This window comes from Aspergillus terreus, genomic scaffold (genome assembly GCF_000149615.1).
Source record: "Aspergillus terreus NIH2624 scaffold_9 genomic scaffold, whole genome shotgun sequence".
Classification (NCBI taxonomy): Eukaryota; Fungi; Ascomycota; class Eurotiomycetes; order Eurotiales; family Aspergillaceae; genus Aspergillus; species Aspergillus terreus.
Genome location: NT_165932.1, coordinates 1,019,297 through 1,046,649, shown reverse-complemented (window position 1 = coordinate 1,046,649; position 27,353 = coordinate 1,019,297). Strand labels below are relative to the sequence as shown.

Here is a 27,353-nt window from a genome sequence, read left to right as displayed (position 1 = left end):
ATTGTCGCTTCACGTCTTCTTCACACACGCCCACAATGTCGACGATTTTATCGCGGCACCTCTCCCGCAATGCGCGGCTCTGTACGCGCATTCCCCTCCGATGGAGTAGTTCCATCTCCCAGCGGCCCGGCTCCGATCGGTAGGTGATTTGCCATTGATAAGACTAGGGACGGTGTCTGACAATTGCGTAGCGTCCGCTTTCCTGGGGCTGTCAACAGCAAATTCACAACCGATATGACATTCATCACTCCCTCTGACCTTCCCAGCATCCCCACCTACCGTATTATGGACTCCGACGGCGTCCTCCTGGATAAGAATCGGGGACCACCAGATGTACCCAAGGAGGAGATAGTAGCCTGGTATAAAAACATGCTGACAGGTCAGTACATGCCAGTATTTGTCGATCATTGCACTAATGTTCATAGTGAGCATCATGGATGTGATTATGTTTGAGGCACAGAGACAAGGCCGTATTAGTTTCTACATGGTAGCACCCCTTACCATCGCGCAATTGCCCTTATATGCTCAGCCACTGACACTGGGCAGGTATCAGCAGGAGAAGAAGGAATCGGCGTCGGGACGGCGGCCGCTCTCACCCCCGACGATGTGGTATTTGCGCAGTACCGAGAAACAGGAGTTTATCAGCAACGGGGATTCACCCTGAAGGACTTCATGAGCCAGCTATTCGCCAATAAATACGACAGCGGTCGAGGCCGCAACATGCCCTGTCATTACGGTTCCAAATACCCTCGCATAGTGAGTCCCTGTTTATCCAGCCAAGCCAAGCAGCTGACTAACTCCACCAGCACGCTATCTCGTCCACGCTGGCGACTCAGATCCCTCACGCGTCTGGGGCGGCCTACGCGCTGAAGATGCAGACCTTACAGAACCCCGACATCCCGCCTCGCATCGTTGCGTGTTACTTTGGTGAAGGCGCCGCCAGCGAAGGTGATTTCCATGCGGGGTTGAACATTGCGGCCACGCGTTCATGCCCGGTGGTGTTCGTCTGCCGGAATAATGGATATGCTATTTCCACTCCGACGCTTGAACAGTATAGAGGCGACGGCATCGCCAGTCGTGGCGTCGGATACGGCATCGACACGATTCGAGTAGACGGGAACGATATTTTCGCAGTGTATGAGGCCATGCGGGAAGCGCGACGTGTCGCCCTTTCAGATGGCGGAAAGCCGGTGCTCATTGAAGCGATGAGCTACCGTGTGTCCCACCACAGCACCAGTGACGATAGCTTTGCCTATCGGGCCCGTGTAGAGGTGGAGGACTGGAAGCGCCGGGACAACCCCATCATCCGGCTGCGGAAATGGCTTGAAAACGAAGGCCTGTGGAATGAGGACATGGAGCGCGACACACGGGAGTCTCTGAGACGGGAGATTTTGAAGGAGTTTGGAGACGCTGAGCGAGAGTTGAAGCCAGCTATTCGCGAGGCGTTCGAAGGAGTCTACGAGGAGCTGACGGAAGAACAGCAAGAGCAGCTCCAAGAGTTGAAGCGCATCCTCCAGACATACCCCGATGAGTACGATCTACGTCAGCACGAGGGTGGGATCAGTGGAGTGTAAAAGGAAGCAGCCGATTGTTGTCTTCCGTTTAGTGTTATAGACTAGCACCGTACATCAATACCCATAGATCACTCCATACACTGCTTGCGCTTCCATCCGCTCGAGTAGGTGGAGCAGGTGTCTACCCCACCCATAGTCCAGGGTCCTTCATCACCTCTACCATCTACCAACAGTGCTTAAACTAAAACCTCCGCTGAACCTGGAAGCCACTGGTATCCCGCGGGGTAGCGAACGCCCATCTTCCGCGCGAGTCCATGCTTGGCCGAAGAGGCATCCAGGACTGGTTGTGTAGAACGTCACGCGAAATTTGGGAGCGAGCCCTCGCAGCCTGGCTTGCGTCCCAGTGTGTATTTCACGGATATAGCAGGGAGACATCATTTGCCCAGTGAAGGTCTCGTTTATGGTGCCGGACGCATCCAGTAACTCGACGGCCCACGCATGGACGGTCAAGAGATATAAAGTGAGGAAATACGAAATATGAGGGATCTTAATGTTTGGAGCTGGTAGACCTACAGGACAGAGCAACTAGCCCGTCCACACGACCTTTCCTGCCGTTGTGTACGAGTATAAGGATTGAGTGGGTACTAGTTACCAATGGTCGTAAATGCAATGTTGCATTCGAGGCCTAATCATACCAAGATAGCTACCTATTGAGCTACAAGTATCGAATACCCCATACATGTACATGCTCTGGTAGCACGCCCACCGCATGTGCAGACTCTTCAGAGCCTCACTGCGCATAACATCTCCTGACGCGAGGAGACTCATCAATAAATCTGCCAGCTCCGGACCCCAAATGGGGCTGTGACCAGGGCATTGACCCAGTAACTCCCACGCAAAGTAACGTTTCGCTCGTCGCCGACATATCGCCAGTGGGATCCCTGACAGTACTACGTGCCTCCCCGGCCCTATGCCTCTGACTCGGAATTGCTCTCCTTGGGAGATATTGTATGAAGACACACATGAGGATAGCTTGTCACCCCTGTAATATTGGCAGGAGCGACCAGATAGTGATCTGTCAATCTCCCAGCAACGGCTGCCCGACAGTAAACCGAGGAATACGAGGTTGATGTACTTCATTGCGAGGCACGATTGAGAGTTCTCTGGAGACTGTTTTCTCTATATATGAGCTCAACCCGGACGGGGCAGTAGTCACATGAGCTTACCTGGCACTGGTAAGAAAATATGATATTTGCTCAGGTGTATTTGAGACTGACGATACTGGAGGTTTATAGTAGCAAGACAAGACACGCCCAAAATCTGTTTCCTACTTGTGGGAATCCTGACGGTTCATTTTATCTATAGCCTGACTGCTTGTCCACCGAATCTACCGAGGTAGTACGAAACCTCTACTACGCTGCTGATCAGGTTCTTCATAGAGAAAAGTATCGTGCTGGCAGGCTACAGATTGAGCCGTGCCAGTCTTACGTTGCACTTCAATTCGGAATACAAAGCCCCCGAGCACGCAGCATCACCATAGATTCCGGGATTCTTTCACAACTGCCTGCGGACCCAGAAACTGTTCCACGTCTCCACAGCCACAATTTCGCCATCTGTGGAATAATTCCCGGTAGGATGTGTTCGACATATGAAGTCTGCGAAAAGTTCCACTGTGAAGCCACCGGCTATACCGTCGAGCCGGAACCTGGTTCCTTGAGGGATGGTATAGTTCGTGATGCACGCCCCCTCCAGGTCGCTTCCAATGCTGTCGAATCCTGATACCGCTGTGCTCGAAAGCTTCATCATCTCCCAGCCGTAGCAGGCTGGAAGACTGGTTACTAGAAGGGAAAGCGCCTCGGGGATCTTCATGATGAGTCTGGAGCGGATGGCGCTGCTGTATGGTTTGCTATATGCGGACAGGCAAAGTAAATCGATATGCCCAGGGGGTGAAGCGGTTAGCTTACCTGTTGATATTATGGAGATGGGCGTAGATGTTGTTGACTCAAAAAGCCTTTGCGAGGACTACTAGAATAAAGATTTATTTATGCTTCTTGAGCGGACTGTGGGTGGTCAATATGGTGGTGTTTGACGGGCGAGCATGGTGTCACTACCGGCTCTTTATATGAACAACATGTTGAGGTATAGAAATGAATTCTATCTGATATTGGCATCTACTTGTCACTTCCGATTCAGGACATCCATGTCAGTTTGGAATAAAGACGACAGTTGGTATCATGTCTACATGCTCAGAAGGTCAAAAATACGATGTACAGCAGTTAGAAAGTGATATTCGTGCTCTGTGAACTAAGTAGATATTGATATGACTTCATTTACCTTTGCTTTCTTTGCCTTCGTGGTTCTATAATCTCCATACAGCCGCAGCTCGTTCCGGTCCACGTCTACCTAGGGTTTTCTTTATATCATACTACCACTAGACAGTGTCCGGTATGATGCCTTGTCCAACAGCCTATTGCAAATGACAACTCTGCGACAGTCTACCCCGCTGAGTCCAACGGAAGAATCACCGGCGGAAAGCATCAGGCCAATCCAGAGTCGACAATGCCTCGGTCTCGGCTCAATCCTTCCAGCGCAGAACAGATGCGGGGGAACCCGTCGCCAGAGAAGCACCGCTGCGGATAGTAACGTAGGCAGGTTGCGACACTCCAAACTCAGCTTCGGTTCCACAGACGTGATCGACTTCTTGAAAATGCGCGCCGCGAGATTCTACGCAGGCCGTGATGTGCGGATTGAGGAGGTAAAACCCCCGGTGCCTAGCGAGGACAAGGTCCTCATTTCCGTAGAGTGGTGCGGGATCTGCGGGAGCGACCTGAACGAGTATATCCGGGGTGAGCGTCACATATACGGCCGACATCTGCAGGGGCTGAGAGAGTACAGGGCCAATGGCCATACCGAGCGAAAAGACAGGTCCGCATCCGCTGACGGGCGATGTCCTCCCTGTGACCATGGGCCATGAATTCACCGGCCGGGTTGTACATGCACCCGCTTCATCGTCTCTGAGACCAGGACAGGGGGTGGTGGTGGACCCGCGCTATTTCTGCGCGTCGTGCATACCGTGCTCCAAGCTGTCCACAAACTGTTGTGATACTATCGGGTTCATGGGTATCTCTGGGGGCGGCGGAGGGCTATCCGAGATGGTAGCCGTGGCACCAGAAAAGGTGTATCCGCTCCCGGACGATGCGGACCTGGCGGCTGCAGCATTGATTGAGCCGCTCACGGTTGCTTGGCATAGCCTAAGGCTGTCAGGGATTGATGATTTCAAGGACACGCCAGTGCTGGTTGTTGGTGCCGGGCCTGTTGGTGTTGCCGTGGTGTTTGCGTTGAGGGCTCGGGGTGCAAATGCAATCTTTGTGTCTGAGCCGTCTCAGAAGCGCCGGGAGTTCCTGGCTGATATTACACATGCTGTATTCGATCCCACGGAGACGGATCTTGGGAAGAAATGCAGGGAGTTGACTGAACTGAGGGTCAAGGGGTTGATGTTGTGTTCGACTGTGCCGGATCCCAGGTAGGATTCCAAACCGGACTGGATGCGCTGAGATTCCAGGGCCAGCATATCAACCTTGCTGTGCCGAAGACTCCGGTAAGTTAATCTGGGTTCCCTAAGCAGAGTGATCTCTGACTATATCACAGCTCACGCTTCCGTGGTACTTGGTCATGCGAAGGGAGGCTGTACTCAAGTCATCTTTGGCGTACGATGAGACGGATTTCAAAGAGGTAGTTGAAGCCTATGTCGAAGGTAAGTTGTCTATATATTTACAACGTCTACTGTTGACAACAAAAGGTCGATTCCAAGGTGTTGAGCGGATGATCACCAGAAGAATCCCTCTTGAGGAGGTCGTTGCGAAAGGATTCGAGGAGTTGTGCAAGCCAAATGATCAGATCAAGATTCTGGCAACCCCTACGACAAGATGAATGCTGCTGTCCCTACGTATATAGTTTATACACCATGCACAGGTTTCGACGCAATGAAGATGGTGTTTATTCGTTTCCACACTACTTATAGTACGGCCTCGGTACATTGTCATAGTAGGGTACAACCACCATATCTGGATCCTCCGTCTGCCCAACCATCAGAGTCGTCACAGGATGAATAGGTTTGCTGTCCACAATCAGGTTGATGCAGCTAGGGCCATCTACCTTCTGAAGCCTCTTCACCGTCTCCTGCACAGCGGAAATCGTATCGACCCTGGCACTTGCGTTCCCCAACCCCTCGCCGACAGTTTCATACTCTGCAACACGGCTTAGCGAACTGGCAGGACGAGCAGGATTCTTCGTGCCGTAGACCAGCTCCTGGCCATTTGAGCTCATGCCCCAACAGTAATTGTTCACGACGATCGTCATAATGTTGAGGTTGAACCGCTTGTAGGTGTCCAGCTCCATGAAATGGAACCCAGCGGACCCGTCCCCATGGAGGTTGACGACCTTTCGATCCGGAGCGGCAATCGCAGCACCGAGTGCATATCCAAAGCCATTCCCGAGGAAGCCGAGGTTCCCTGTCGACTTTAGTATAGCGCTCGGCGAGCACAGGTGCACCAGATCACCGGCCCAAGCGCCTGCCTCGCCGCCATCCAAGACAACGATGCTTCCTGGTTCGATCGCGGAGAATACCTGCTTGACAGTGTGGTACGGATGCAAGCCTCCATGGGCGTGGGAATCAGGATCCTTCTCAAAATTAGAAGGGAGATTTCTGAGACTCAAGGCATCCTGGACCCAGTTCGCATCTACAGCGCCATTGAACCCAGTGGAGAACTGGCGATTGAGGGCGGCGACAAATTGGTCGACAGCCGATATCACACCTAACTCAACGGGCAAGGTCCGACCAATCTCTGCCCCATCCACATCAACATGAATCAAGGTGCAGTTCTTCTGGGGAATGATCGCGCCGCTTCGACCGGCCAGATACATGCCGGTCCTGGCGCCGAGGAGCAGGATGAGGTCGGGGGCTTCTTTTCCCACGACGCGCAAAAGACCCAGCATTCCGGCTCCTCCTGCGTAGAACGCGGATTGGAGCAGAGCGAAAGATGTTGCACATTTTTGCGTGTCGAAGATAGGTATTTCGGTCCTTGTGGATAGCTGGATCAGCTCCCTGTCAGCCTATAAGATTCGAATTAGCTCCACTATGCGATAACCAATGGACCGTTGAAGTAGGAATACGGAGTCCATACATCTTTTGCCCCCGTTCCGATCAGTATCGCTGGCCGCACGGCAGATTTCAGCAGTCTCACGGCCCTCTCGACAGCCTCGGCATGCGGTCCAGGAGCATAAGCCAATGGCGAAGTAATGGAGCCCCAGGATATGAGAGGACGATGAACTGGAGAGAACAGTACATCGATGGGGAAGTCAACGAGGACCGGACCTATTGTCATCAAAAATCAGTCCATATAGCTGCTAACTATACCAGAGGGGAGTATACCTGGGGCACCAGACAGTGCCGTCCGAATCGCCAGCGAGATAATCCGCGGTGTGTCCTCAGGGTTGGTCATTCGATGCGCAAACTTGGTCAACGGGCGAGATGCGACGACTTGATCGATGATGCCTTGGAGAGAGTTGTTCTCCGCATCGCGAAGCGGAGGAGAAGAGGTGATGCAGAGAATGGGATCTCTGTCTGCCAGCGCTGTTGCAAGACCGGGCAGACCGTTGGAGAAGCTGCTTCCGTCAGTATAAGCAAGCAAATGTACACTCACTGCTCGCTCACCCGCTGTTTGCGGTCACAAAGCACACGCCGATCTTTGATGTCAGCTTCGAGTACGCCTCAGCCGCTTGAACGGCTACTGTTTCATGGCGAGTATCCACCAGCCGGATCCCAATGTGCTCGCATCCCATCAAGAAGGCATCCAGATGGCCGCCGTGCAGACCAAAGGCAACTTCTACTCCGCATGTCTTTAGCGACTGCGCCAGCAAGTCACCTCCTGTTAGCTCACGGGTTTCAGGATATTCCAAAAGAAAGCCAGCCATGTTTGTGGTATTGTTCGGAATGGGATAGATAGCTGTGGATGTTACGCGTACTCTATGTGTTCTATATAGTCCTTGAAGGTGCTGTTACCGAGGAACAGTACTCTAGCTTGCTTGTAGCCGAAGGACTCCTGTCATTTGGAGACATAATGCGGGGTTGTCCCATACTATCCCATACATGACTGTGATCCTACGAGGAGAAAGCAGTCGGAGTCAGTGCTAATGACTCAGTCGCACTGAGGATCTATCAGATCTGTCTAATGGATGCCTGGATTGCTAGTGGGCTCTTCCAAATCTCAAGTATCTTGGCTTTCTTTGGTGGAAAGACATATCTATTTTCACTGGGCGTCTGTATATGGTCATACTCGACTTCCAATACTAGGCAATCATTTATGTGTTCCAGTGATAGAATCATTGCAAATTCACAGGTTGACAATTGCCGATGCAAATAGCTTCTGATACTGATAGCGAATGGAATTCTTCATGTGTCAAAGGTTTCCGCTATAAGAATTACAGTAATCATAGCTTGATAAGGCACTCCGCTCAAGCTCCCTTCTCAGAGCCCTGGCCATGAGTAAAGCCTGGCCGATTCCCATGATACGCCCGATATACTCCAACCGTCCAACAGCCCACTCCCACAGCGGTGTGCCTGGGATCTGTACACTGACAGCCACGTATAGAGGCCAAATAACGTAATAAGCACCCAGGTAGCCGCCAGGACGCGTGTGATCCCGGCCGCGCTGCAACGACGCGAATTGCACCGCAATGGCGAAAGACACGCTGAGCAGGATATCCACCGAGAAGCGCTGTATATTGGACCTGGTCTGGTCCAGGAGGGGTTTCCACTCCGGGTACGGCTGGATAGTGAGGTATACCACCAGTCGATCACGGATCAGTAAGTTGAGGAGGACGCGTGCGTTTCGGTAGTAGTTCCAAATGTTGCAAGCCCAGATATCCTGATAAACGTGGTACTGACCATCGAACGCCAGTTCTGATATCACGCCTGGAAGGTTCGCGGGTATGTGGTGGATCGTGTATTGCCAGCGTTGAGGCAGGCCGAGACTCCAGGCTTCCAGTCTGCTATCAATCACCCAGGCTCGTCCCATAGCCTCCAACGGGTTGGGGATGCCGTTTCCTTTCACATCCGCCAGCAGGTCGGCCATCTCGGCTATTAATTCCACAAGGACTTCCACTTGGACATCTTCCTTTGACCTGCAGGATTGAACAAAGCCTGACAATCTCCTCACCGTGTCCGGCACGTGGGTTTGCGTTCTCAGGCAGTTGGCCATCTCCAGAAGCAAGTTAACAGTCTGTCCTGGGTTCAGTTGGAAGGATCAGGAACCCTTAGTACTTACCAGGTCTGTCCTGAGTTGCGTGAACAGCTGGATTCCAGTCAAACTGCAAGCCTGACGAGAACCCCAGACTTCAAGAAGCGCCGCAGCACCGGCGAGATGTCTCTGCGAATTCTCCAGCGATTTGGGGGTGCCGCCCAACATCACCTGAAGACTTCAATCAGCCAGCTGAACGAGTAGATAATGATTCTTTCGGCTTCGTTCACCTCAAACATGCCAAGGATAATCACCGCATTGAGTGTCGTATTCTCAAGAGCCTTGGCCTTGTTACTCAGCGCCACGTTGGTCAACCGCAACGCCTGGGCGTAATGTGCCCTTGCCTCGTCAGCTACACCAGGTGCATCTCCCATGTTCGCCAGCATGGCCAACCCAACTGCCGACACGGCATAGTGGACCGCCTGGCTGGATTTCATGTGGCCTACAACTTGGGACACCGTCAGATGGGCGGCTGCCCCAAGGAGAGCATCGGACAAGACATAGTGATGCAGGAATATGCAGATGGATCGCTCTGTCGACGGCACCGGCAGTGCACGAGAAACGCTGAGCTTCTCGTTTGCCTTGGATGGTCCCTTGACAGGGGCAGTAGATGACTGTCGCGTGCGTTAGTGACGGGACCTCTATAGTCTGGACTCTGTACGGCGGACTGACATCTTGCGACTGGCGATAGCTCCCATAGCCCAAGATTTTTCTCGAGCGTCCTCTAGCCCTCGTTTTCCTGGACTTTGCACGGCGCTCCATCCTTGACTACGCGACTGAGTCTGGCTGCGAAGCATTGTCTGTTTGAATCCTCTTGATCCTTTCTTCAGGGATGTTGACACTACACGAGGTCACGCTAGCTACCCCGCACATTTCCTCGCCGAGGTATACTTCGAACGCTCTATCAATATTCAGGGACTGCGCATGACGAAGCTGAAGAATGACCAGAAAGTCGACCTGACATTATCTATCGCTTGCTTTAATCTGTCTAATACCGAATGAAACCCAACGCCAGGCTCGTACAATCAATAATACTACACACATATCATACAACACAAATCCAACACCCTCCACGCCATCACTCACACCTCAACACTAGTGGTCAAAGCCTGCTGCGCCAGCTTCTTGTTCCGCTTGACGAGCGCGCTCAGCTTCTTATCAATCGAGTCAAGCTCCTTGCGCGACACCTCGAGCTCCTTCTGAGACTTGACGGCAAACGAGCGCAGTTCATCATCCGTCATACCAACAACATCATCCAAGTCCGGCATATTACCCACAACCACGCCCGCGGCACCCAACATGTGTTTAGCAGTAGCCGCCGCAAAGGACCGAACAGACGTAGCTGTCGCATTGACCAACTCGGCGGTGTTGGCGATGGCCCAGTTGTGGCTGCGAGTGCTGTCTGCTTCCATAGCCGAGAGGACGTTGGGAGGTGCCCCGGTCACAGAGACAGTAGGGCTGTCGGTGAGACCGGTGGACGAGGTCGTGCAGGCTAATGATCCAGCCGCTTCGTCCACCCAGCACACATTGAAGTTTTCAGGAGTAGCAAAGAGCGCGTCGAGACCACCGCCGCGGTTGGACATATCGGGCTCAGTGATCGGGACAGCAGGGTATTCCTGAAAAGAATCCATCGCCCACGCAACATGCTTCTCCAGTGCAAGATAGCGCTCTTCTTCCTCCGGAGTGAGGTGATGAAGCACACACCCGCGGGGACTGATCAGACACCGGTCCTTCAGCAAAGGAGAATCAGGGTTAATCCGAACAGGCTCCCCTCGGAGCAGAGCTCGGCGGTGCTCGTCGGTCAACTCGATGGGTTGCTTCAGGGTCTCATAGTCATCGGAGGTGCACTTCATGTCGACACGTTGGCTGAGGTTGGGCGGGTTGAACAATGGGTGGCTGTTCAAGTCCAGCTGGCCAGACTTGTGCAGTTGAGCAAGCAACACCTGAAGTGAGGAGGTCCGCTCGGCAAAGAGCTCCTTGATCGAGGTGCCAAAGGCTTCGGAGTCCTTGATCATCTGCTCAACCGTGTTCTTGGTCCGCCAGGCCTCCTGGGGCTTCTTGGGCTCCTCCTTCACCTCGACAGGTTCAGGCTTGGGATCCTTCACAGCTTTGTCCTTTGCTTTGGTCTTCTTGGGCTCGACCTTCGGCTCAGCTTTGTCACTGGTATCGCTTGCTTTTTCACTGGGCTTGGCGGGTTCTATCGTGGTTTCCGGGGTTGAGGGCTGCTCTGCCGAAGGGGTTGGGGCTTTCTTGGTCTTCCTCTTCCTTCCAATAATAGGCGCCTGCACTGGTTCTTCAGCCACCGAGGTCGCCTCCTGTTTTTTAGCTTCAGCTTCCTTGGCCTTCTGTCTGCGCTCTTTCTTGGCCTGGCTCTTCGTCACAGATCGGACAGGGGCGGAGCCAATTCTAGAGGAAGCAGGGGGCGAGTTGGCACGAGACACCGAAGCGGAGGTATAGAGGTCGGCCTCCGATCCTAGATCACCCGGAGTATCAGGTCTACTCAAGGACGAGATGCTTGGGCGTCTGGAACGGGCCTTATTGACAGCGGGCAGAGATGAAACAGACTGCGTAGCGGAGGCAGGAGGCGGTGTCTCCGCCTTGGGGGTATCAACGACCCGCAAGACTCTCGGTTGGCGTGGGGCGGAAGAATCAGACAGGCGAGATGCAGCCGTCATTGGGGTGTTTGGGCGGGAGCCAACTGCAGATGAGGGGGCTGGGTGATGGTGAGGTTGGCCCATCCCTTCAGGCTTCGTGACCTCTGACGCTTGCGAGGTGTTCAGATCCAGCTTTATAGGCTTGCCTTTTGCTAGGGACACCTTTTCTTCGGGACTGTCACCCTTCTTTGGCGTCTTGTCCGCAGAGACTGTCAACTCATCCTTCGACTGAGACCTAGCCTTGTGCGCCGACTTTGGCACCGGAGAGCCCAGTGAGATCTCTGACACATTCTTGACACGAGCTGAGGGGGAAGCATCCTCCGGCGTATCCTTGGAACCAGGGGACTGCTGACGAGAGGTTAATTCCTGGAAACTCTGAGACGGAGTCCCAAATCTGTGGAAAGGAATATTCAAGCCAGGAGGAGGTCCGGACACAGACAACGTCGGACTAGAAGGATTGATCGGGCTATGAAGCAAAGATGACGCAGGGTGAGCATGGGGCAAAGGGAGACCGGGCGGAAGAGTCGGGGTGCCAGCACGAGCGGAACTCTGCGAATCCGAAGGCAGATGCGAGCGAAGAAATCCGAAGCTGTCAACCGGACGTTTATCCTTGGGTGGCGCTCCCAGTGGCGGGAATTCTTCGTCAACTAGACCATTGCACGTTAGCTTTGTCTCCTGAGGCCGATCTGAGTGAGGTGAGTGCAAAACGCTGGAGCAAAAAGGACTGCGGCAAAAACCAGATAAGACAACGGTGCGAATAACAGCTAGGCGGAGACAAAGGTAGAATCGCAGGATGATACGCAAGGGCAGACAGAGTAATTACACCAAAGGGTCCGCCAGGCTGACCACAGGCCGACAAGGCACAAGTTCTATATGACCGACAGTTGTGAGAACTTTGTTTCGGATAAGAGGGGCCCTCTTCGGTGATCGAAGTCAGGGCAGGAGGGTTAACGTACATAAAGCCATGACCAGACCGAAGTGGCACCAAGATGCTGATATATCAACTCAGCGTGGATGCAAAAAAAAAAACACATACGAGGGCCACTGAAGCACCGTGGACCGCGAAGACACAAGGTGTCCATGCAAAGGCGACGAGGCCCCAGGCCATGCGGAAGATGGGGACGAAAAAACAAAACATGAGAAACAACAGATTGGAAGCTAAACGCAGGGTTCCATAAACATAACGCCAAAGGCACGCCTAGCCGGAGTATTTCGTTCTTTTCAAAGCCGAATGCTTAACGCTTCGTGGACGATGGGATGGATATTGCAGTCCCAATCAAAACCGACAACCGAGAACAATCATATCCTGCCCCGTCTAACAAGAAGAGTGAAAAGTGATATCATGTCGTAAAGAAAAGATGGAATGGACCGCAGCAGGGAAACATCAAAGGACATGCAAAATGGTAGGTAGTCTTCATAAAAACAAGCACCGAAGGGAAGGAGATCACGAACAGAAGGTATTATCAAACGAACATCAACGAAAGGGGGTCGAAAGGCAGCAGAGGGGAAGACAATCACCAGCGGCTGAGACCGCCTCCATACATCATGGCGTGATTGTACCCACCTTGACCCTGACTCCCATACAGTGCCTGCCCAGCAGCAGCATTCGCACCGACCTGGTGCATCCTCGCCTGCAAGATACTCGGGTCCGCAAGATCTACTACACCGCCTCCACCGGAGGAAGTGTTAGCGTGTCTCTGCTTCTTCCCCTTCTTCTTCTGCTTCTGTGGCCCCGCGTCGGAGAGATTCCCCGCCTGGGGGCCATAGAAAGAGCTGAGAAGGCCATTGGCGGGAGTCAGGGGAGGGGGGGTTTGGTGCTGTTGGAGGAAAGGAAACATGAACTCACGCTTAGCGGCATCGGGGCCTTGTAATCCACCTGCATTCGTGGCACCGCGGCCCCGCAGGAGCTCGCGCATCAATTCCGGGTTGGCGTCTTGCTTTCCGAGGTTGCCTCCTAATCCGAGATTGGCATTGGTGGTAAAACCGTGACCTTGTGCGAACATACCTCCACCGCTGATCGGGGGTGTGCCGGCCGTCTTCAAGCCGGGAGGGGGCCCTTGCACACCACTGGTGTAGAAGTTGCTGGCCAACCCGTGCTGGGGGCTGGGGGCGGCAAGAGGATTCGGGGTTCCGGACTGCATCTGACTGAGCATCCGGACGTTGGGAAGGTTCTTCGCCGCGGCCTCGGAGGCAAACGAGAAACGAGAATTCGGGCGGTTCTGAGCCTGGAGTGCACTGAACTGTGCCATCTGGCTTTGGAGGAGACCCTGGCGAACCTGCGCAGCCTGGTCCAAAGCGACCGACTGCAAGGGATCGACCAGACCCGGTTGTTGGGTGCCGGCAGACTTGAGAAGCATCAATTGTTGTTGTTGCAGAGGGGTGAGGCTGCGACTGGCGAGGTTCAGGCCCTGGAAATGGTGGCTTGCGGCGGATACGGGGGATCCCACCGCCGAGTTGGTTGTCGTGCCTTGCTGCGATGGGGGTTGGATCGCACCATGGGAATCCCGGCCGGTCCGACCTCGAGGAGGATTGGCATCATCTGGTTCACCGCCGAGTTGCAAGCTCCCACTCTCGCGGCGTTCCTCCTCCTCGGCCGCAGACTGCAGGAGCTCTTGTTCCCTCTTGACACGCTCCTGTTCAGCCTTCTCCCGCATGGCTCGGCGCTTGACGCCACCGTAAGGATCGATAAAGGACGGATGGTTCTCAATGCGGGTCACTTCTTCTGCTGGCAGACCAGCCGCCGAGAAGACAAACTTGAAATCTGGGGAATTCACCGCCTTGATTAAGCCGTCCAGCAAAGGTGACACGGGATCGGCCGCGGGTTGGGCTTCGGTCGTACGAGGGGTGCCAGGACGAGGTTCTGGGAGAGGCGTTTGGCGACGATCCTGCGTGCCTGCTGACGGTTTCTCGGTTCGTTTCGACTCGTCGCTGCCCGTTGCCACGGTCGCCGGTGCAGGCCGCGGGCTGTTGGACGCTTGGCTGCCCGACAAACTAGTCCGCCTAGTGCGATGCATGACGGCGTCCTTGTTCGCCCAGCTTGCCGAGGAAGGGAGAGCAGATCCGTCGGGAGGCCGGATGACGGCCGGATCATCCTTACTTGGCTGGCGACGCATGGGTTGCGACAACGGAACGGCGGAAGAGCGAGCCACATGTGGCGGGATCGAAGGACCGGGTCCACCAGGGGCGGTAGGATTCGACCGTTGACTGGACAGGGTGTTGATGGAAGACAGATCTTGACGGCTATAGCTCTCGCTCTCTTCGCCAGTCTCGTGCAGGAAGGTACAGTTTCGATTATGGCACTGCTCATTGCGGAGGAAGGAGGAACAGTATTTCGTCGTACCGTATTGGGCCCTATGGTGCGTCAGTATAATGATCCTCGGGACTAGGCGAGGAGACAGGATAGTAGGGATGCTGAATCGTACCTGAGCACTCGGTCACCGTTTACAGAACCATCCACCGCCGCAATACAAGTCGCTGCATCAGCCTTGCGAGCATAGGTGACGTAGACACCGATTCCCTGGTGAGGGTTACCGCCGGGCTTCGCTTTGCTGACGACAATCTTCTCGATGTCACCGTATTGGCCGAAATAGTCCTTGCCGCGTAAGGTCTGCAGAAGCTGGCTTTCATCGCGTATTGTGGGGTTAAGGCCGATCACGTAGACGAGGTTCTTCTGCACAACGCGGACACCAGCAAGGTTTTTGCGACTCGAGGCCTCGATTTCGCGTTTTTCGGCTTCCTTCTTCTTGGCGGCGGCGGCCTTTCGATGTTTCAGGGCCAGGTCGGCTTTGAATCTAAAGTGCGGGAGGAAGTTCTGTTAGCGCCAAGACCGGGTGGATCGGTTGGGTGTGTTGTCCTTGGGCAAACTCACTCGTCGGCATCAGGGACCTTGTACTGGATGGTGCTCTCATCGTAGACCCGTCGGCAGTTCGGGCACCGGCCTTCCTCGCTATGGGTTTTGATGTTGTTGTAGCAGAATTGGCAGATCTGGGGAAGGGAGCGGGTTAGCGAATGATTCCCGGCGCATATGCGAGATCGCACGTTGGTCCGTGGGCGCGAATCTCGCGGCAAGGGGCGACGCAGCGAGGCCTACCTGGTATCCGCAAGGACAGGGTTTGAAGTTTTTGTCGGACAGATCGAATTCCTCGATGCACAGGGGGCTGTAGGGAGAAACAAGTTAGCCTGGGAGAGGAAGAAAAGGTCGTCTACGAAGACATACCAGAACTCGTCGTCATCATCGATGACCGAGTCAATCTGTTGCCGACTGGACATAATTACGAGACAAGAGAGTAATAGATACAAGAGGAGAAAGAAAAGAACCGGGGTTGGCGTGACGGAGAGCCAACAGAGGATCGCAGGGGGGTAGAGGCGTATTTCCCGAAGAAAGCGACGCAAAAGAGCGTAACACGGCAAACACAAGGGATGCCCTCAGGGAGAAAGAAGAAGAGGAAAGGAAAAGGTGACGCGGGGGGAGTTTCGCAGTAGTTGACAACGAAGAGGCGAAAGAGAGGAAGAAGGAAGAGGAAAGATGAAGGGAAGCTCACTTTGCGCGCGTTTGTCTGGTTTGCACTTCTTCTTACGTCAGCCTTCCGCGCCTCACGTGATCTTGATCACGGGACGCAAACCTATCGCCGACTCGCGGCAACATCATGATACAATTCCCTCCCTGTCGTCCGCGTCCTCTCTCCCATCCACCACCACCTCCCCCTCAGTCAATTGCTCTCCGCCATGGCCTCCGCTCGCCCTCTGATGCGTCTGGGCTCTGGCCGTTCGCTGGCTGTGGCCATGCGGACTCCCCGTGCCAGCCGGGCCTTTTCTTCCACTCCTCTGCAGTCGGCCTCGAAGGTGCCGGAACCGCCCAACATGCGTCAGGCCCAGCGTCCCCGTACGTCATCCGAGCTCCCGCTGTTCTTGTGCTTTTTCGTAGTTACGGTTTAGGGCGGGATGTCGCCTCCAATGGGTAACGAACGACACTAACGAAACGAACACAGCCGAGGGAGCGCTGCGTGCCCCCGTCGTCAACCCCGCGGACAAGTACCAGGACAAGGCGGACAGCCTGCACAAGTACGGCCAGTACATCATGGCGTGCCTGCCGAAGCACGTGCAGCAGTTCTCCGTGTGGAAGGACGAGCTGGTGATCTACGTGCCACCGACGGGCGTGATCCCCGTGATGAGCTTCCTCAAGTACCACACGGCGGCCGAATACACGCAGATCTCGGACATTACCGCCGTCGACTTCCCGACCCGTGACCAGCGCTTCGAGGTCGTCTACAACCTGCTCAGCGTGCGCTATAACTCGCGCATCCGCGTCAAGACCTACGCCGACGAGGCCCGCCCCGTGCCCAGCGTCACCGGCCTGTTCGAGGGTGCCCTCTGGTACGAGCGCGAGGTCTACGACATGTTCGGCGTCTTCTTCAGCGGCCACCCCGACCTGCGCCGCATCATGACCGACTACGGCTTCGACGGCCACCCGCTCCGCAAGGACTTCCCCCTCACTGGCTACACGGAGCTGCGGTACGACGAGGAGAAGAAGCGCATTGTCATTGAGCCGCTCGAGCTGACGCAGGCCTTCCGCAACTTCGAGGGCGGCACTGCTGCCTGGGAGCCGGTCGGCTTGGGTCAGGACCGGAAGCCTGAGTCGGTATGTTTCATTGACTTTTCGTGATAGGTGACGATGCTAACTACCGCAGTACAAGCTTCCCACTCCCAAGCCCGAGGAAAAGGAGGAGGAAAAGAAATAGAGTAATGGTTTTGTTCGTGTGTAAATACCGTGAATGTTTTATTATCGTCATTTCATACGTAGATATCCATCCATCTGCCTAGGTACCTAACTAAGTACATGCGTAAATTCGTCTGCGGAGATTCTCCATCACCGGTCTTGGCGCGCCGCATTTTATTTTCTGCCGCACCCTGCTCCCCCAGCTCCCATCCCATCACCACCAACAAAATGCCCAAGCGCAAGCTCTCCGACCTCGACTCGTCCAGCCACTACGGCCAGGGCCTCCAGCTCACCCGGCTGTTCGCCAAATTCGACCACGGCGTGACCCTGCTCAGCCGCGCGCTCAAGACCGCCCGCGGCTTCGAGCGCCAGAAACTCGGCCGGCGCGAAAAGACCGCCAAAGCGGCCGGCAACAATGATACGCTGACGCGGCTGGCGGAGGAGGTGCAGGTGCTTAAGGTGAGTAGGGCGCTCGTTTGCCAGGACCTGATTCTTCTATCGACGGTCAACAGGGCAAGACATGCTGACGAAATTTTCTAGTCGCTCGATCCCGCCCAAACCGCGCAGCGCTACCTCTTCAAACAGCTCGTCAAGACGAAACGCATCGCCGAGGCGCCGGTTTTTGTGCAGTTCCGCGAAAAGAAGAAGCTTGCGCCGGAAGGGCCGCGGTCCACCGCCGAGGCGAACGTCACGGCGCGACTGTACAAATCTACCCCCGTCAAGAACGTGTTTCCTGATATTATGGCTGGGATCAAGCAGTTGCTTGGTGTGGATGATAAACCGGCGGGCGGAAAGAAGCAAGCGGACGTGAGCGAGAAGAAGCGAGACGCTGCTGCATCCACGAATAAGCAGCCTGCCGCTGGCACAGGTGCAGCGGAGGTCTCGGGGGAAGACTCGTCGGAGGAGTGGGGAGGGATCGAGAGCGGAAGCGACGCGGGGAGCGAGGACTTTTCGCAGTTCGACGGTCTATTGGCGCCGGGTTCAGACGACGAAGATGGGGACGAGGCAGCGAGCGAGGATGCGTCCGACGGCGGCGTAGACCTGTCGGCTGCGGCCTCGAATATGTCCATTTCGCGCTCTCCGTCGCCTGCAGCGCCGCCTCCGAAGAAACAAAAGGCCCAGGCCGCCGCTCCTGTCACCAGCACCACGTTCCTCCCGTCGCTGGCCGCGGGATACTTCTCCGGGTCGGAGTCGGAGGGCGAGGACGCGGAGGCGGAACAGCCGCGGCGCAAGAACCGCATGGGCCAGCAGGCTCGGCGCGCGCTGTGGGAGAAGAAGTACGGGTCGGGGGCCAACCACGTCAAGAAGCAAAAGGAGCAGGAGAAGCGGGATCGCAGCAGCGGATGGGATCCCCGACGCGGTGCGGTGGACCCGGCTGATGGCAAGAGAGGCCGATGGGGTGGTGGACGGGGTGGTGGACGAGCAGCTGGCGGCGGTCGACAAGGTCAGGACCGTCAAGATCGTGGAGGTCGTCCAGCACCTCCCAAGCCCCAGGATAACAAGCCACTACATCCGTCGTGGGAGGCGGCCAAGCGGGCCAAGGAGCAAAAGTCGATGGCTTCGTTCCAGGGCAAAAAGGTGGTGTTCGATTAGTCTACGTTGGTGTGTTACTGTCTTTGTGCTTAGCGTTGGTAGAGCATGTATCAAAAGTAAGCGTTATCTTGCAGATCTAGGTATCATTCAATAACAAGTCCGCCAAAGCCATAACAGCATGGCCTGGGAACACCAAAGTCAAAAAGTCATCACGCTAGAAACAAACCGTGCGCTCTAGAATCATCACTACGCCACCCGTAGAGAAGAAAGCACTGCTCATTCACTCATGAACTGCATCCATCCCGAGTCCGACCCTTTCATATCAGCAGACAGACCCTGTTGGTCGGGCTCAAAACAGGGAATGGCGGTGAATTCACCGAGCTCTTGCGGGAGGTTGGAGACAAAATGGTCCAACGCGAATTGCGGAATATCCGACAACGTGGGATGAGACGTGGAAAAGTCCGAGGTGGCCATATCCGTGCTCGCGACGTCCGCGTCCATCTGTTCGTGGCCGTTGGAGGTGCCGGTCATGGGCGTCACCGGCACATGCTGCAGGCCCGGTTGTCCAGGGCGGAATGGCTCTTGAAAGGGGATCGTCTCGGGCGAGATGGGACCGGTCTTCCACAGCATCTCCCAATTCTTGAATCGATCATAGGCCGATTCCATCATCCCGGTGGATCCCGGAGCCTGGGTTTCACTCCATTCTTCCAACCGTCGGATGGCCCTCTCGAGGGCTTCGATGACACTGACGGCAGACCGTGCGGAGCCCACTCCCATGGACATGATTTTGATCAGCCCCATGCCTTTCTCCAGAGCCTCGCGCAGTCGTTCGGTCCGTTTCGTGAGACTCTGGGCGAGGATGACCAGAAGGGCGGCGCGACACGAGCTGAACTCGGTGAAAGAGGCGCGGGCCAGGCCGGCCTCATCTCGGAGCAGCCGGCAGAGATCGATGATCTCCAGGGCGGCCTCGACACAATCGGTGACGAGAGTGGAGCGGTTTTTGGCGAGACCCGACGGAGTCTTGAACTGGAGGGTCGTCACGCTGATGGCTTTCATGTTACTGAAGAGGAATGGTCGGCCGAGGAAGATGCGCGTCAAACAATAATCCAGCTTCAGATGGACGTTGGACCGGAAGAGGGGTCCAGTTGGGGTCAGATCGCGACAATCCGTCTCTTCTGGCAGGCTTCCCCACCAGTCGACCAGCGATTTGCGCAGGTTGAGCAAGCGTTCGAGGCAATCCTGCTGTTGGCCCTTGGGGGATTTTCGAAGGACAGAGCTGGATGGTCAGTCGAGCCGGACAGAGTACAGGGGGGAATACGTACATTTCGTTGGCAACCTCCCCAAGTTTCAGGGTCAAGGTAATCAAGGCAATCATGTTACTATGGTTGGAGATCTGCCCATGGGGCATCAACCCGGGAAAGTCGACCGGCAGGGCCGCGTCGACATCGCCATCGTGCAGCGAAACGGGCCTCCCATGGAGAATACTCACGCGCCTATGACAATTAGCGGGGTCGAACACAAACATGAGCTATCAGGCTTACTTCTCAATGGTATATGCAGTCCAAAATACGCGGTTGCGAACTTCGATCATGCGCGGGGACAGCCCTTCTCCGAGGTATTTCCGATGCATGCCGTTTTGGATTGCCATTTTCAAAGCGAGGCCAAAATATGTATAGCAGAGGCCGGACGTATCAAGCGGTAAGAGGTATGTTCCGATAAGTAGACAGGCCTGTACACTGCGAATCGAGGCGGTGGCAATGATATCCGGCAAGAGTTTGGAGGCAAATTGGTAAAAGGTCAGTCCGACTTCATCTTCGGAGAAATGATGGTCTTCCAATGCGGCCGGGTCCATGGACAGTCGATTCACAGGGGTGGCCGACTCCATGTGCGCAAACTGGGTGCCAACAGCCAAAACCATGAGAATGGAGCAGACGGAGCCGGCGTCGTTGCAGGAGAGACTGGAGGGGTTGGTGTAGCAGACGTTGAGCTTCTCGCGCAACCAATCTTCTTCGACGTAGAAATTATTGGTCTGGGCGTATTTGAAGAAAATCTGGACGAGGAAATCGGCGACAAAACGGGGCGGGAGACAGGTAATGGAGGCGGAGACCTGGGAGGAGCCGGATTGGAGCTGGGTGGTGCGCCATCGCTCTTCAAAGGGTTCGGTTTCGGTGGAGGTCTGCGTCTCCGTGAGCGTCCGTGCAAAGGATGCGTGGAAAGGATGGTATGCAAGGGAATACCTCTGGAGATGTAGTCTTCATCCATTCATCAATCTTCTTGCGGATTTTCATCGAGAAATTCAGATAGGAAAATTCGCCGGAATATTCTGTTCGCATGAGCCTTGGTTTTGAAATGTCGATTCCGCCGCAGGGACGACAAAGACGTACGGGTGGTGTTGTCCGGCAAAGCCTTGATGGTAAAATCCTCATCGTCAATGGCCAGGTCCTCGAAATCCTCGTTCTCCAGACGGATAGAAGGGCCAGCGTCGGAATCGGAACTTCGGTGTTTCTGCTTCAGTTCATCGGCGGTCTTGCGCAGCGACTGGATATCGAAGGAGAGGTTGGGGACAAAATGGTGCAGGATGCGTTCCATGTAGCGGATGCGTTCGGCCTCGGCGAGGTTGTAGCGAGTGAGCCCGCTTCGCTCGGCGCTGCCATGAGGTGAGTTCGGCTGGATCCATATAGTCAATAAAACAAAAGCAGAGCTTACGAGACGGAGGACGAGCGAGCGAGTTTCTCGGCATGATCGGGATGGGTGAAGATGCATTGGCGGCGATAGCGGAGACAGCGACGACAGGGCACGCCGCCCTCACATTTTTCCTTGACGCGACGACAGCCGTCGCATCTGAAGCAGAATCAGTACTCTATTCACTTATAGACTGGCAGAATTGATTGGATCAGGCATACGCTCTCACGGCACGCTTGCGGTTTTCTTCCGAAACGCGGGGTCGCTTCTGATGGCCCAGAACGGAGGGAGTCGGGGGCAGCGGAGTGGTCGCATCCATGACGAGAGTAGAGATCAGGGAGGCTGCGAGGGGGGCATTGTAGGGAGGGTGGGAGACGTTATCGGGGGTTGTAAATTGTAGGTTGGAGAGAGGAAGAGGAAGATTGAAGAGGGAAGAAGATGAAGAGAGGAAAGGCGGGAGCGGAACAAAGGCGGAGTTGATAAGCGGAGGATTCTCGGTAGTATCGTGCATAGTGGTAGATAACGTGTAGTATAGTACTAGGATAGTATGGGGGTTCTAGAAATGTAATAGAATATATTATTAATATACTGTAATATAGGACCAGGTAATAGAATGAGATTTATAAATATACATCCTTGAACATACTCCATAATATGTATCCCTACTTCATAGTGGTATGATATATCCTACTGGGAGGAACATCATAGAGCTACAAGAACAGATAGTATCCTACCACCAGTCGAAATTCTTAATATATAACTGTAAACAGTCCGATCTTGATACTATATAGGAACACTACAATCCTTAACAATTATAATACCCTCAGTTGGCCCGTTGTTCTTACATTCAGACTCGCGTGCCAGGCTTCCCAATCGGGCAATGTCAGAATGTATACAACCTCATTCCAACCCTCTTTCTCTCTACAAGTAAACCCTCGCATGCCAAACTGTCCTACATACTTACCCGTCGGATTGTTGTCGAACATCCCTTGTGACTGTCTGAGAATGCAAGGATCAGCACAAACCATGTCTTATATCTCTCAACAAGCCGACACACTGAGCAGTCAACCACCATGGCCAAATCAGTGCAGTATATGCCCCTCGTAGGGCTTCCAGATCGCACTGCACCGACACGAGCAGGCCAGATATTTGTCCTGCTCTTAATCACAGCGATTCTTTACCTCGCGACGCCCTTCACGACACAAACCCCCCTACCGTCCGCCAATCCTCCTCTCGACAACAACATCTGGAGCAGCATCCCCCCCAGCACCTCCCTCACCTTCACCCCCTGCTTCGGCTCCCTCCAATGCGCCCGCCTCCTCGTCCCCCTGAATTGGAACGCCTCCACGACCGACAGTAACGCAACAGTATCTCTAGCCGTGATCAAACGCCCTGCCCGCGTCCCCGTCACAGACCCGCGCTACGGCGGCCCCGTCATCGTCAACCCCGGCGGCCCCGGCGAGTCAGGCGTGTACCAGGTTCTCTCGGACAGCGCGGCGCTGCAGACCGTGCTGGACAGCCCAGACGACAAAGGCAAGCTCTACGACATTGTCTCGTTCGACCCGCGCGGCGTCAACAACACCACCCCGCGCCTGCGCTGCTTCCGCGACGCCTTTGCGCAGCAGGTCTGGCAACTGGGCGCCACAGACTATGGTCTGTTGTGGGATAGCGAGCGGGTTGTCGGGCTGGAGTGGGCGCGCGCTGCCGCATTAGGGCAAAGCTGTGCGCATGGCGACGACGACGATGACGAGGGTATATTGAGGTACGTCAACACCGCGCAAACAGTTGAGGATATGCGGCATCTCGTCGAGAAACTAGGCGAGTGGCGCGCCGCAGAAGCCCGTCGCACCGCCTCCAACCACACATACGACGGCCTGGCCTACCGGCCAGGCCACGAGAAACTCCAATACTGGGGCCTCAGCTACGGCACCCTCCTCGGCGCCACCTTCGCGGCGCTGCACCCGCACCGCGTCGGCCGCATGGTGCTCGACGGCGTCGTCGACCCAGCCGACCACTACGCCGGCGCGTGGCGCACGCAGCTGCAGGACTCGGACGCCATCGTCACGCAGCTGAGCGCGGACTGCTTCGCAGCCGGCCCGCGGGGCTGCGCGCTGCACACGGGGTCGTCAAGCGCGGACGTCGAGGCGCGACTCACATCCATCCTGCAGACGCTCAAAGACGCGCCTCTGCCGGTCGACACCGTCGGCGGCGACGGACCCGTGCTCATCACGTACGGCGATGTACATCTGGCGCTGCTGTCGGCGATGTACTCGCCGTTCGCGATGGCGGCGCCACTGTTCCGGCTGCTGCCAGCGCTGGAGCGGCGCGATGCGTCGGACGCGGAGATTGTGCGTCTCGCGGCGAGGAAGCAGGGCGCGCTGGTGCCGGCGTCCGCGCGCAGCGACGAGCCGGTGCCCTACGTCTCGGCCATGGGCGCTGTGCAGTCGATCGCGTGCATGGACAGCGTGGGCGCGGCGCCGCCGCTGACCCGCGCCACGTTCCGCGCGTATCTGGCCGAGCTGCGCGCGCAGGGCCGCTGGATTAGCCCCAGCTGGGCGAGAAATCGGCTCGCCTGCGTCGGGTTTGATGTGGCGCCGGTCTGGCGCCCGGCGTTGAGCTTCGAGAGGCAAGAGTGGGCGAGCCCAGCGCATCCGCTGCTGCTGGTGGGGAACACGCACGACACGGTGACGCCGCTGCGCAATGCGCATCGCGTGGCGGGTCTGTTCCCCGGGAGTGTGGTGCTGCAGCAGGACGGTGAGGGCCACTGCTCGCACGCCATGCCGTCGCTGTGCACGGCGCGCGCCATCCGCGATTATATGCAGACGGGGACGCTGCCCGCGCAGGGCACGGTGTGTGCGCCGGACGTGCGCCCGTTTGTGGGGTGTCGTCGGCAGGCGAGTTGCTCGTTTCAAGGCGAGGATAGACGGCTGTGGGATGCGCTGGTGACGCTGGCGGATCCGTTCAGGCTGCAGATCAACTCGTTTCCTTTACATCTCTAACAGGAGTATCCGTCGTGCATACAGGATATAATATACAGCGTCTGTCAAGCGGTTTCGCTCTAGAAACCCTCCACCTCCATGCCTAACCCCGTCGTCTTGCCGACATCCAGCAACATCCGTCCGACCACCAAATCCATAATGCCCATACCCACACACTTGAACACGACATTCTGCCCGTCCGGCACATCCAGCGCCCCCTCGCCCAGCCGGGCATACAACTCCCCAATCTCCACGAGCTGCGCGGGCCGCACCCCCGCCGCGATCAGCTCCCCCGACTCCTCCAGACACGCCTCGCGGGAATCAACATAAACGGTGCCGCCGCCGCTGAGCAGCGTCTCCGTATCGATCTCGCGCATATGCGGCTTGTACGAGCCGATCAGGCCAATAAACCGGGGCTTCGCCGGCTGCAGCCACGCGTACGGGAAATTCGGCTCCGTAGCGGGGGTGCAGCTAAAGATGACGTCGCAGCGGCGCAGCGCAGCGGCCAACTCCTCGTCGTACCGCGGAGCGTCCTCCTTCGCCAGCGTCGCGAACTCGACATGCGGATAGGCAGTGCGCAGCTCGGCGATGGCGGCGCCCATCTCGTCCAGCCGGCGACGGCTGCGGTTGACGAAGGTGATGGTGTGCACTTCGTCCTGCGCCGTGAGGAGTAGACATAACCGGGCGTGCCATTCGGCCTGGCGGCCGGCGCCGAAGATGACGACGTGGCGGCGGGAGAGGTGGACGCAGCGCACGAAGAGGGTCATGATGGCTAGCGCGGTGCGGAAGGCGGTGATTTCGGCGGCGCTGAGGAGGCCGAGGAGTTTGCCTTCGGGTGAAAAGATGTTGATGACGCCGATGATGCCGTGGGATTGCGAGGCGGTGACGATTTTGATCCCCGTGGTGGTGGTGTTGGAGACGGGCATGAAGAGCGAGAGGTTGTCGTCTTTGGTGGTGATGGTGGTGCGGAGGGGCTGGTGCACCAGACGGTCGCGCTCAGGGCGGGAATCTTGCGCGGAGACCGTCACGACGGCGTCGGAGAGGGCGCGCAGGAACGAAAGGCATTCTTCTTGGGTGAGTTGGCGCAGGAGCTGCGCGACGGCGGGCTCTGGGAGGAGATGCATGGTGATGTTGAGGTTGGAGGATGAGTCCGACTCGGACGGGTACGGGGTATATACCCCACCATGCACTAGAGCCTCGGCATGGATATCGGATATGGGGATCGATAGATACGTGCTAAGTACTTGTAGATAGAAGATCTGGTTCTGATGTTTATTTCTGGTCTACGCTGTTCGTAGTACAAGTAAAAATAAGTATAGGCATGTCAAAGCAAAGGATAACGCCATTTATATGCACCGCCAAACACCAAACTGAATCCGAGAATCCGTGAATCGTAACCGTTACTGTCCCATGCCAAACACCCGGCGGACCCGGCGCTTCAGCTCGCCAAACATGGCCTCCTGCGACTGCTTGGTGCGACCGACCGCCTCGGTGTTTTCGACCGCCCGACGCAGCAGGAAGCCCATGCACTCCTTAACGCTTCCCCAGGTGAGCAGCTTGTAGACATTCGGGGACTCGGCGGACGAGCTGGCGCCCTGGTCCTGGAAGCCCTGGAGGAGCTCGCAGCTGACCTCATCGGCCATGCCCTGCAGCTGGGCGTAGGAGAGATCGACGCCGCGGTCCTCGCCGCGGACGGCCTGCTCCATGCGGATGGCGTGGGCCTTGCGCACAGAGTCGCGGTTGTGGGTGGCGATGATGACGTTGACCGGGGGGAGTTCGGTGTGGGTGGACGACTGGAGCATGGTGTTGTAGCGACGGGTGAGGAGGGCCTCGACCACGCCGTCGTAGCACTGGTCGGTCTCCTCCTTGGTGGACCAGATGAGATGACGGGGCTCGGTCTTGAGATAGGCACCACGCACGAGCTTCACGCCCAGCGTGTATCCCTCGCGGCGGGAGATCTCGAGGTGCTTGGCCAGGGTGGCCGGGGTGGAGCAGAGATAGGCCTGGTAGGTGTTGAAGAAGATGGCGCGGCCGGGGGTCTGAGAGTTGCAGTACTTCTGGTACTTCATGGTCCACTCCTCGATACCGGGCTGGACGGCCTGCTCTTCGGCATCGACGAGGAGACGCACGTTGCGCGAGATGGCCAGATCGCACACCTGCTGAATGGCCTGGTCCATGAAGGCGGAGGGCGGGGCCTGTTGCTGGAGGTGCTGGAGGGCCTGCACGCCCATGCCGGTGAATTTGAGCGCGACAAAATCGCCCTCGTGGGCCATATCGACGGTTTGGAGAGTGCCATCGAGCCACATCTGGATTTCCTGGCGAGCGGCCTTCTCGTCGGCGGGATCGACATTGCTTTCGCCGACAAGGACCTCCTTGGCATATCCGAGGAGGACCCCGCGGTAGCCCAGGCTCTTGATGTCGCGGATGGAGCGCTGGACTTCGAGCTTGTTCTCACCAGCGTTGAACTGCTTGTAGATGCTGTGCTTGACCAGGAGGTTCAACAGCGGATTTTTGGCGACATCCAAGACGGGGGTTTTGGGATGGGCCAGGACGGAGAGGGTGTAGATGCAGGGCTTGAGCAGGAGAGAGGAAGAAGACACCGAGAGGATCATCAAGGACCGCAGAACGGCGGAGAGAGGGAGCTTGGCGAGGGGAGAGAGGTTGTCTTTCTTAGACGGCGGATGTTGCCAGGTCTCTTTGGAGGAGGACGTCGTGGACGTGGTGGCGAGAGACGACTTTGCATGGCTGGTGCGAGAGACATAGCGAGGCTTGGGGCCTGCGAGGGCAAAGGCGCCCAGCGGACGGTGAACAGGCCGCATGATAATAGTGTAGGTGATGGAAGGATTCGGTGAGGAGAGAAAGCAAGGATGTAGAGAAGAAATAAATATGGTGGGTAGATAGGGTAAGATAGACTATTGAGGCTATGGAACTATGGAGAGCCGGTGGCAACCGCGCCGGTGCCGTACATAGTATGATAG

At 56.2% G+C, this 27,353-nt stretch overlaps 9 protein-coding genes across 9 annotated transcripts; 4 read left to right on the top strand and 5 right to left on the bottom strand.

The window, feature by feature from the left end:
* Positions 1-35: 35 nt before the first annotated feature.
* ATEG_06635 (thiamine pyrophosphate-dependent dehydrogenase E1 component subunit alpha) lies at positions 36-1,574 on the top strand (the record flags this gene model as incomplete). The annotated part of the gene is made up of 5 exons (XM_001215813.1): positions 36-139; positions 192-379; positions 426-487; positions 547-756; positions 807-1,574. 5 exons carry the CDS (start codon positions 36-38, stop codon positions 1,572-1,574), a joined length of 1,332 nt encoding a protein of 443 aa, XP_001215813.1.
* A 1,494-nt stretch (positions 1,575-3,068) lies between these two features.
* On the bottom strand, positions 3,069-3,383 carry ATEG_06634 (uncharacterized protein; the record flags this gene model as incomplete). The annotated part of the gene is made up of 1 exon (XM_001215812.1): positions 3,069-3,383. One exon carries the CDS (start codon positions 3,381-3,383, stop codon positions 3,069-3,071), a length of 315 nt encoding a protein of 104 aa, XP_001215812.1.
* An 838-nt stretch (positions 3,384-4,221) lies between these two features.
* Positions 4,222-5,444, top strand: ATEG_06633 (uncharacterized protein; the record flags this gene model as incomplete). Its single annotated transcript, XM_001215811.1, has 5 exons — positions 4,222-4,360; positions 4,410-4,996; positions 5,038-5,112; positions 5,163-5,268; positions 5,314-5,444. The coding sequence occupies 5 exons, from the start codon at positions 4,222-4,224 to the stop codon at positions 5,442-5,444; spliced, it is 1,038 nt and encodes a 345-aa protein (XP_001215811.1).
* An 81-nt stretch (positions 5,445-5,525) lies between these two features.
* ATEG_06632 (thiamine pyrophosphate-binding protein) lies at positions 5,526-7,487 on the bottom strand (the record flags this gene model as incomplete). The annotated part of the gene is made up of 4 exons (XM_001215810.1): positions 5,526-6,626; positions 6,758-6,888; positions 6,946-7,178; positions 7,228-7,487. The coding sequence occupies 4 exons, from the start codon at positions 7,485-7,487 to the stop codon at positions 5,526-5,528; spliced, it is 1,725 nt and encodes a 574-aa protein (XP_001215810.1).
* Positions 7,488-7,965: 478 nt separating this feature from the next.
* Positions 7,966-15,735, bottom strand: ATEG_06631 (CCR4-NOT core ubiquitin-protein ligase subunit MOT2; the record flags this gene model as incomplete). The annotated part of the gene is made up of 12 exons (XM_001215809.1): positions 7,966-7,985; positions 8,023-8,794; positions 8,840-8,983; positions 9,043-9,426; positions 9,901-12,015; positions 12,423-12,458; positions 12,503-12,624; positions 13,031-14,817; positions 14,889-15,257; positions 15,335-15,450; positions 15,557-15,623; positions 15,683-15,735. The coding sequence occupies 12 exons, from the start codon at positions 15,733-15,735 to the stop codon at positions 7,966-7,968; spliced, it is 5,985 nt and encodes a 1,994-aa protein (XP_001215809.1).
* Positions 15,736-16,326: 591 nt separating this feature from the next.
* Positions 16,327-18,775, top strand: ATEG_06630 (NADH-ubiquinone oxidoreductase 30.4 kDa subunit, mitochondrial precursor; the record flags this gene model as incomplete). The annotated part of the gene is made up of 4 exons (XM_001215808.1): positions 16,327-16,348; positions 16,455-17,104; positions 17,300-17,641; positions 17,723-18,775. 4 exons carry the CDS (start codon positions 16,327-16,329, stop codon positions 18,773-18,775), a joined length of 2,067 nt encoding a protein of 688 aa, XP_001215808.1.
* Positions 18,776-18,991: 216 nt separating this feature from the next.
* On the bottom strand, positions 18,992-21,908 carry ATEG_06629 (Zn(II)2Cys6 transcription factor; the record flags this gene model as incomplete). Its single annotated transcript, XM_001215807.1, has 7 exons — positions 18,992-19,991; positions 20,038-20,208; positions 20,257-20,891; positions 20,953-21,038; positions 21,100-21,362; positions 21,422-21,556; positions 21,619-21,908. 7 exons carry the CDS (start codon positions 21,906-21,908, stop codon positions 18,992-18,994), a joined length of 2,580 nt encoding a protein of 859 aa, XP_001215807.1.
* A 562-nt stretch (positions 21,909-22,470) lies between these two features.
* ATEG_06628 (uncharacterized protein) lies at positions 22,471-24,155 on the top strand (the record flags this gene model as incomplete). The annotated part of the gene is made up of 2 exons (XM_001215806.1): positions 22,471-23,978; positions 24,029-24,155. 2 exons carry the CDS (start codon positions 22,471-22,473, stop codon positions 24,153-24,155), a joined length of 1,635 nt encoding a protein of 544 aa, XP_001215806.1.
* Positions 24,156-24,455: 300 nt separating this feature from the next.
* On the bottom strand, positions 24,456-27,194 carry ATEG_06627 (uncharacterized protein; the record flags this gene model as incomplete). Its single annotated transcript, XM_001215805.1, has 2 exons — positions 24,456-25,658; positions 25,806-27,194. 2 exons carry the CDS (start codon positions 27,192-27,194, stop codon positions 24,456-24,458), a joined length of 2,592 nt encoding a protein of 863 aa, XP_001215805.1.
* Between the last annotated feature and the right edge of the window lie 159 nt (positions 27,195-27,353).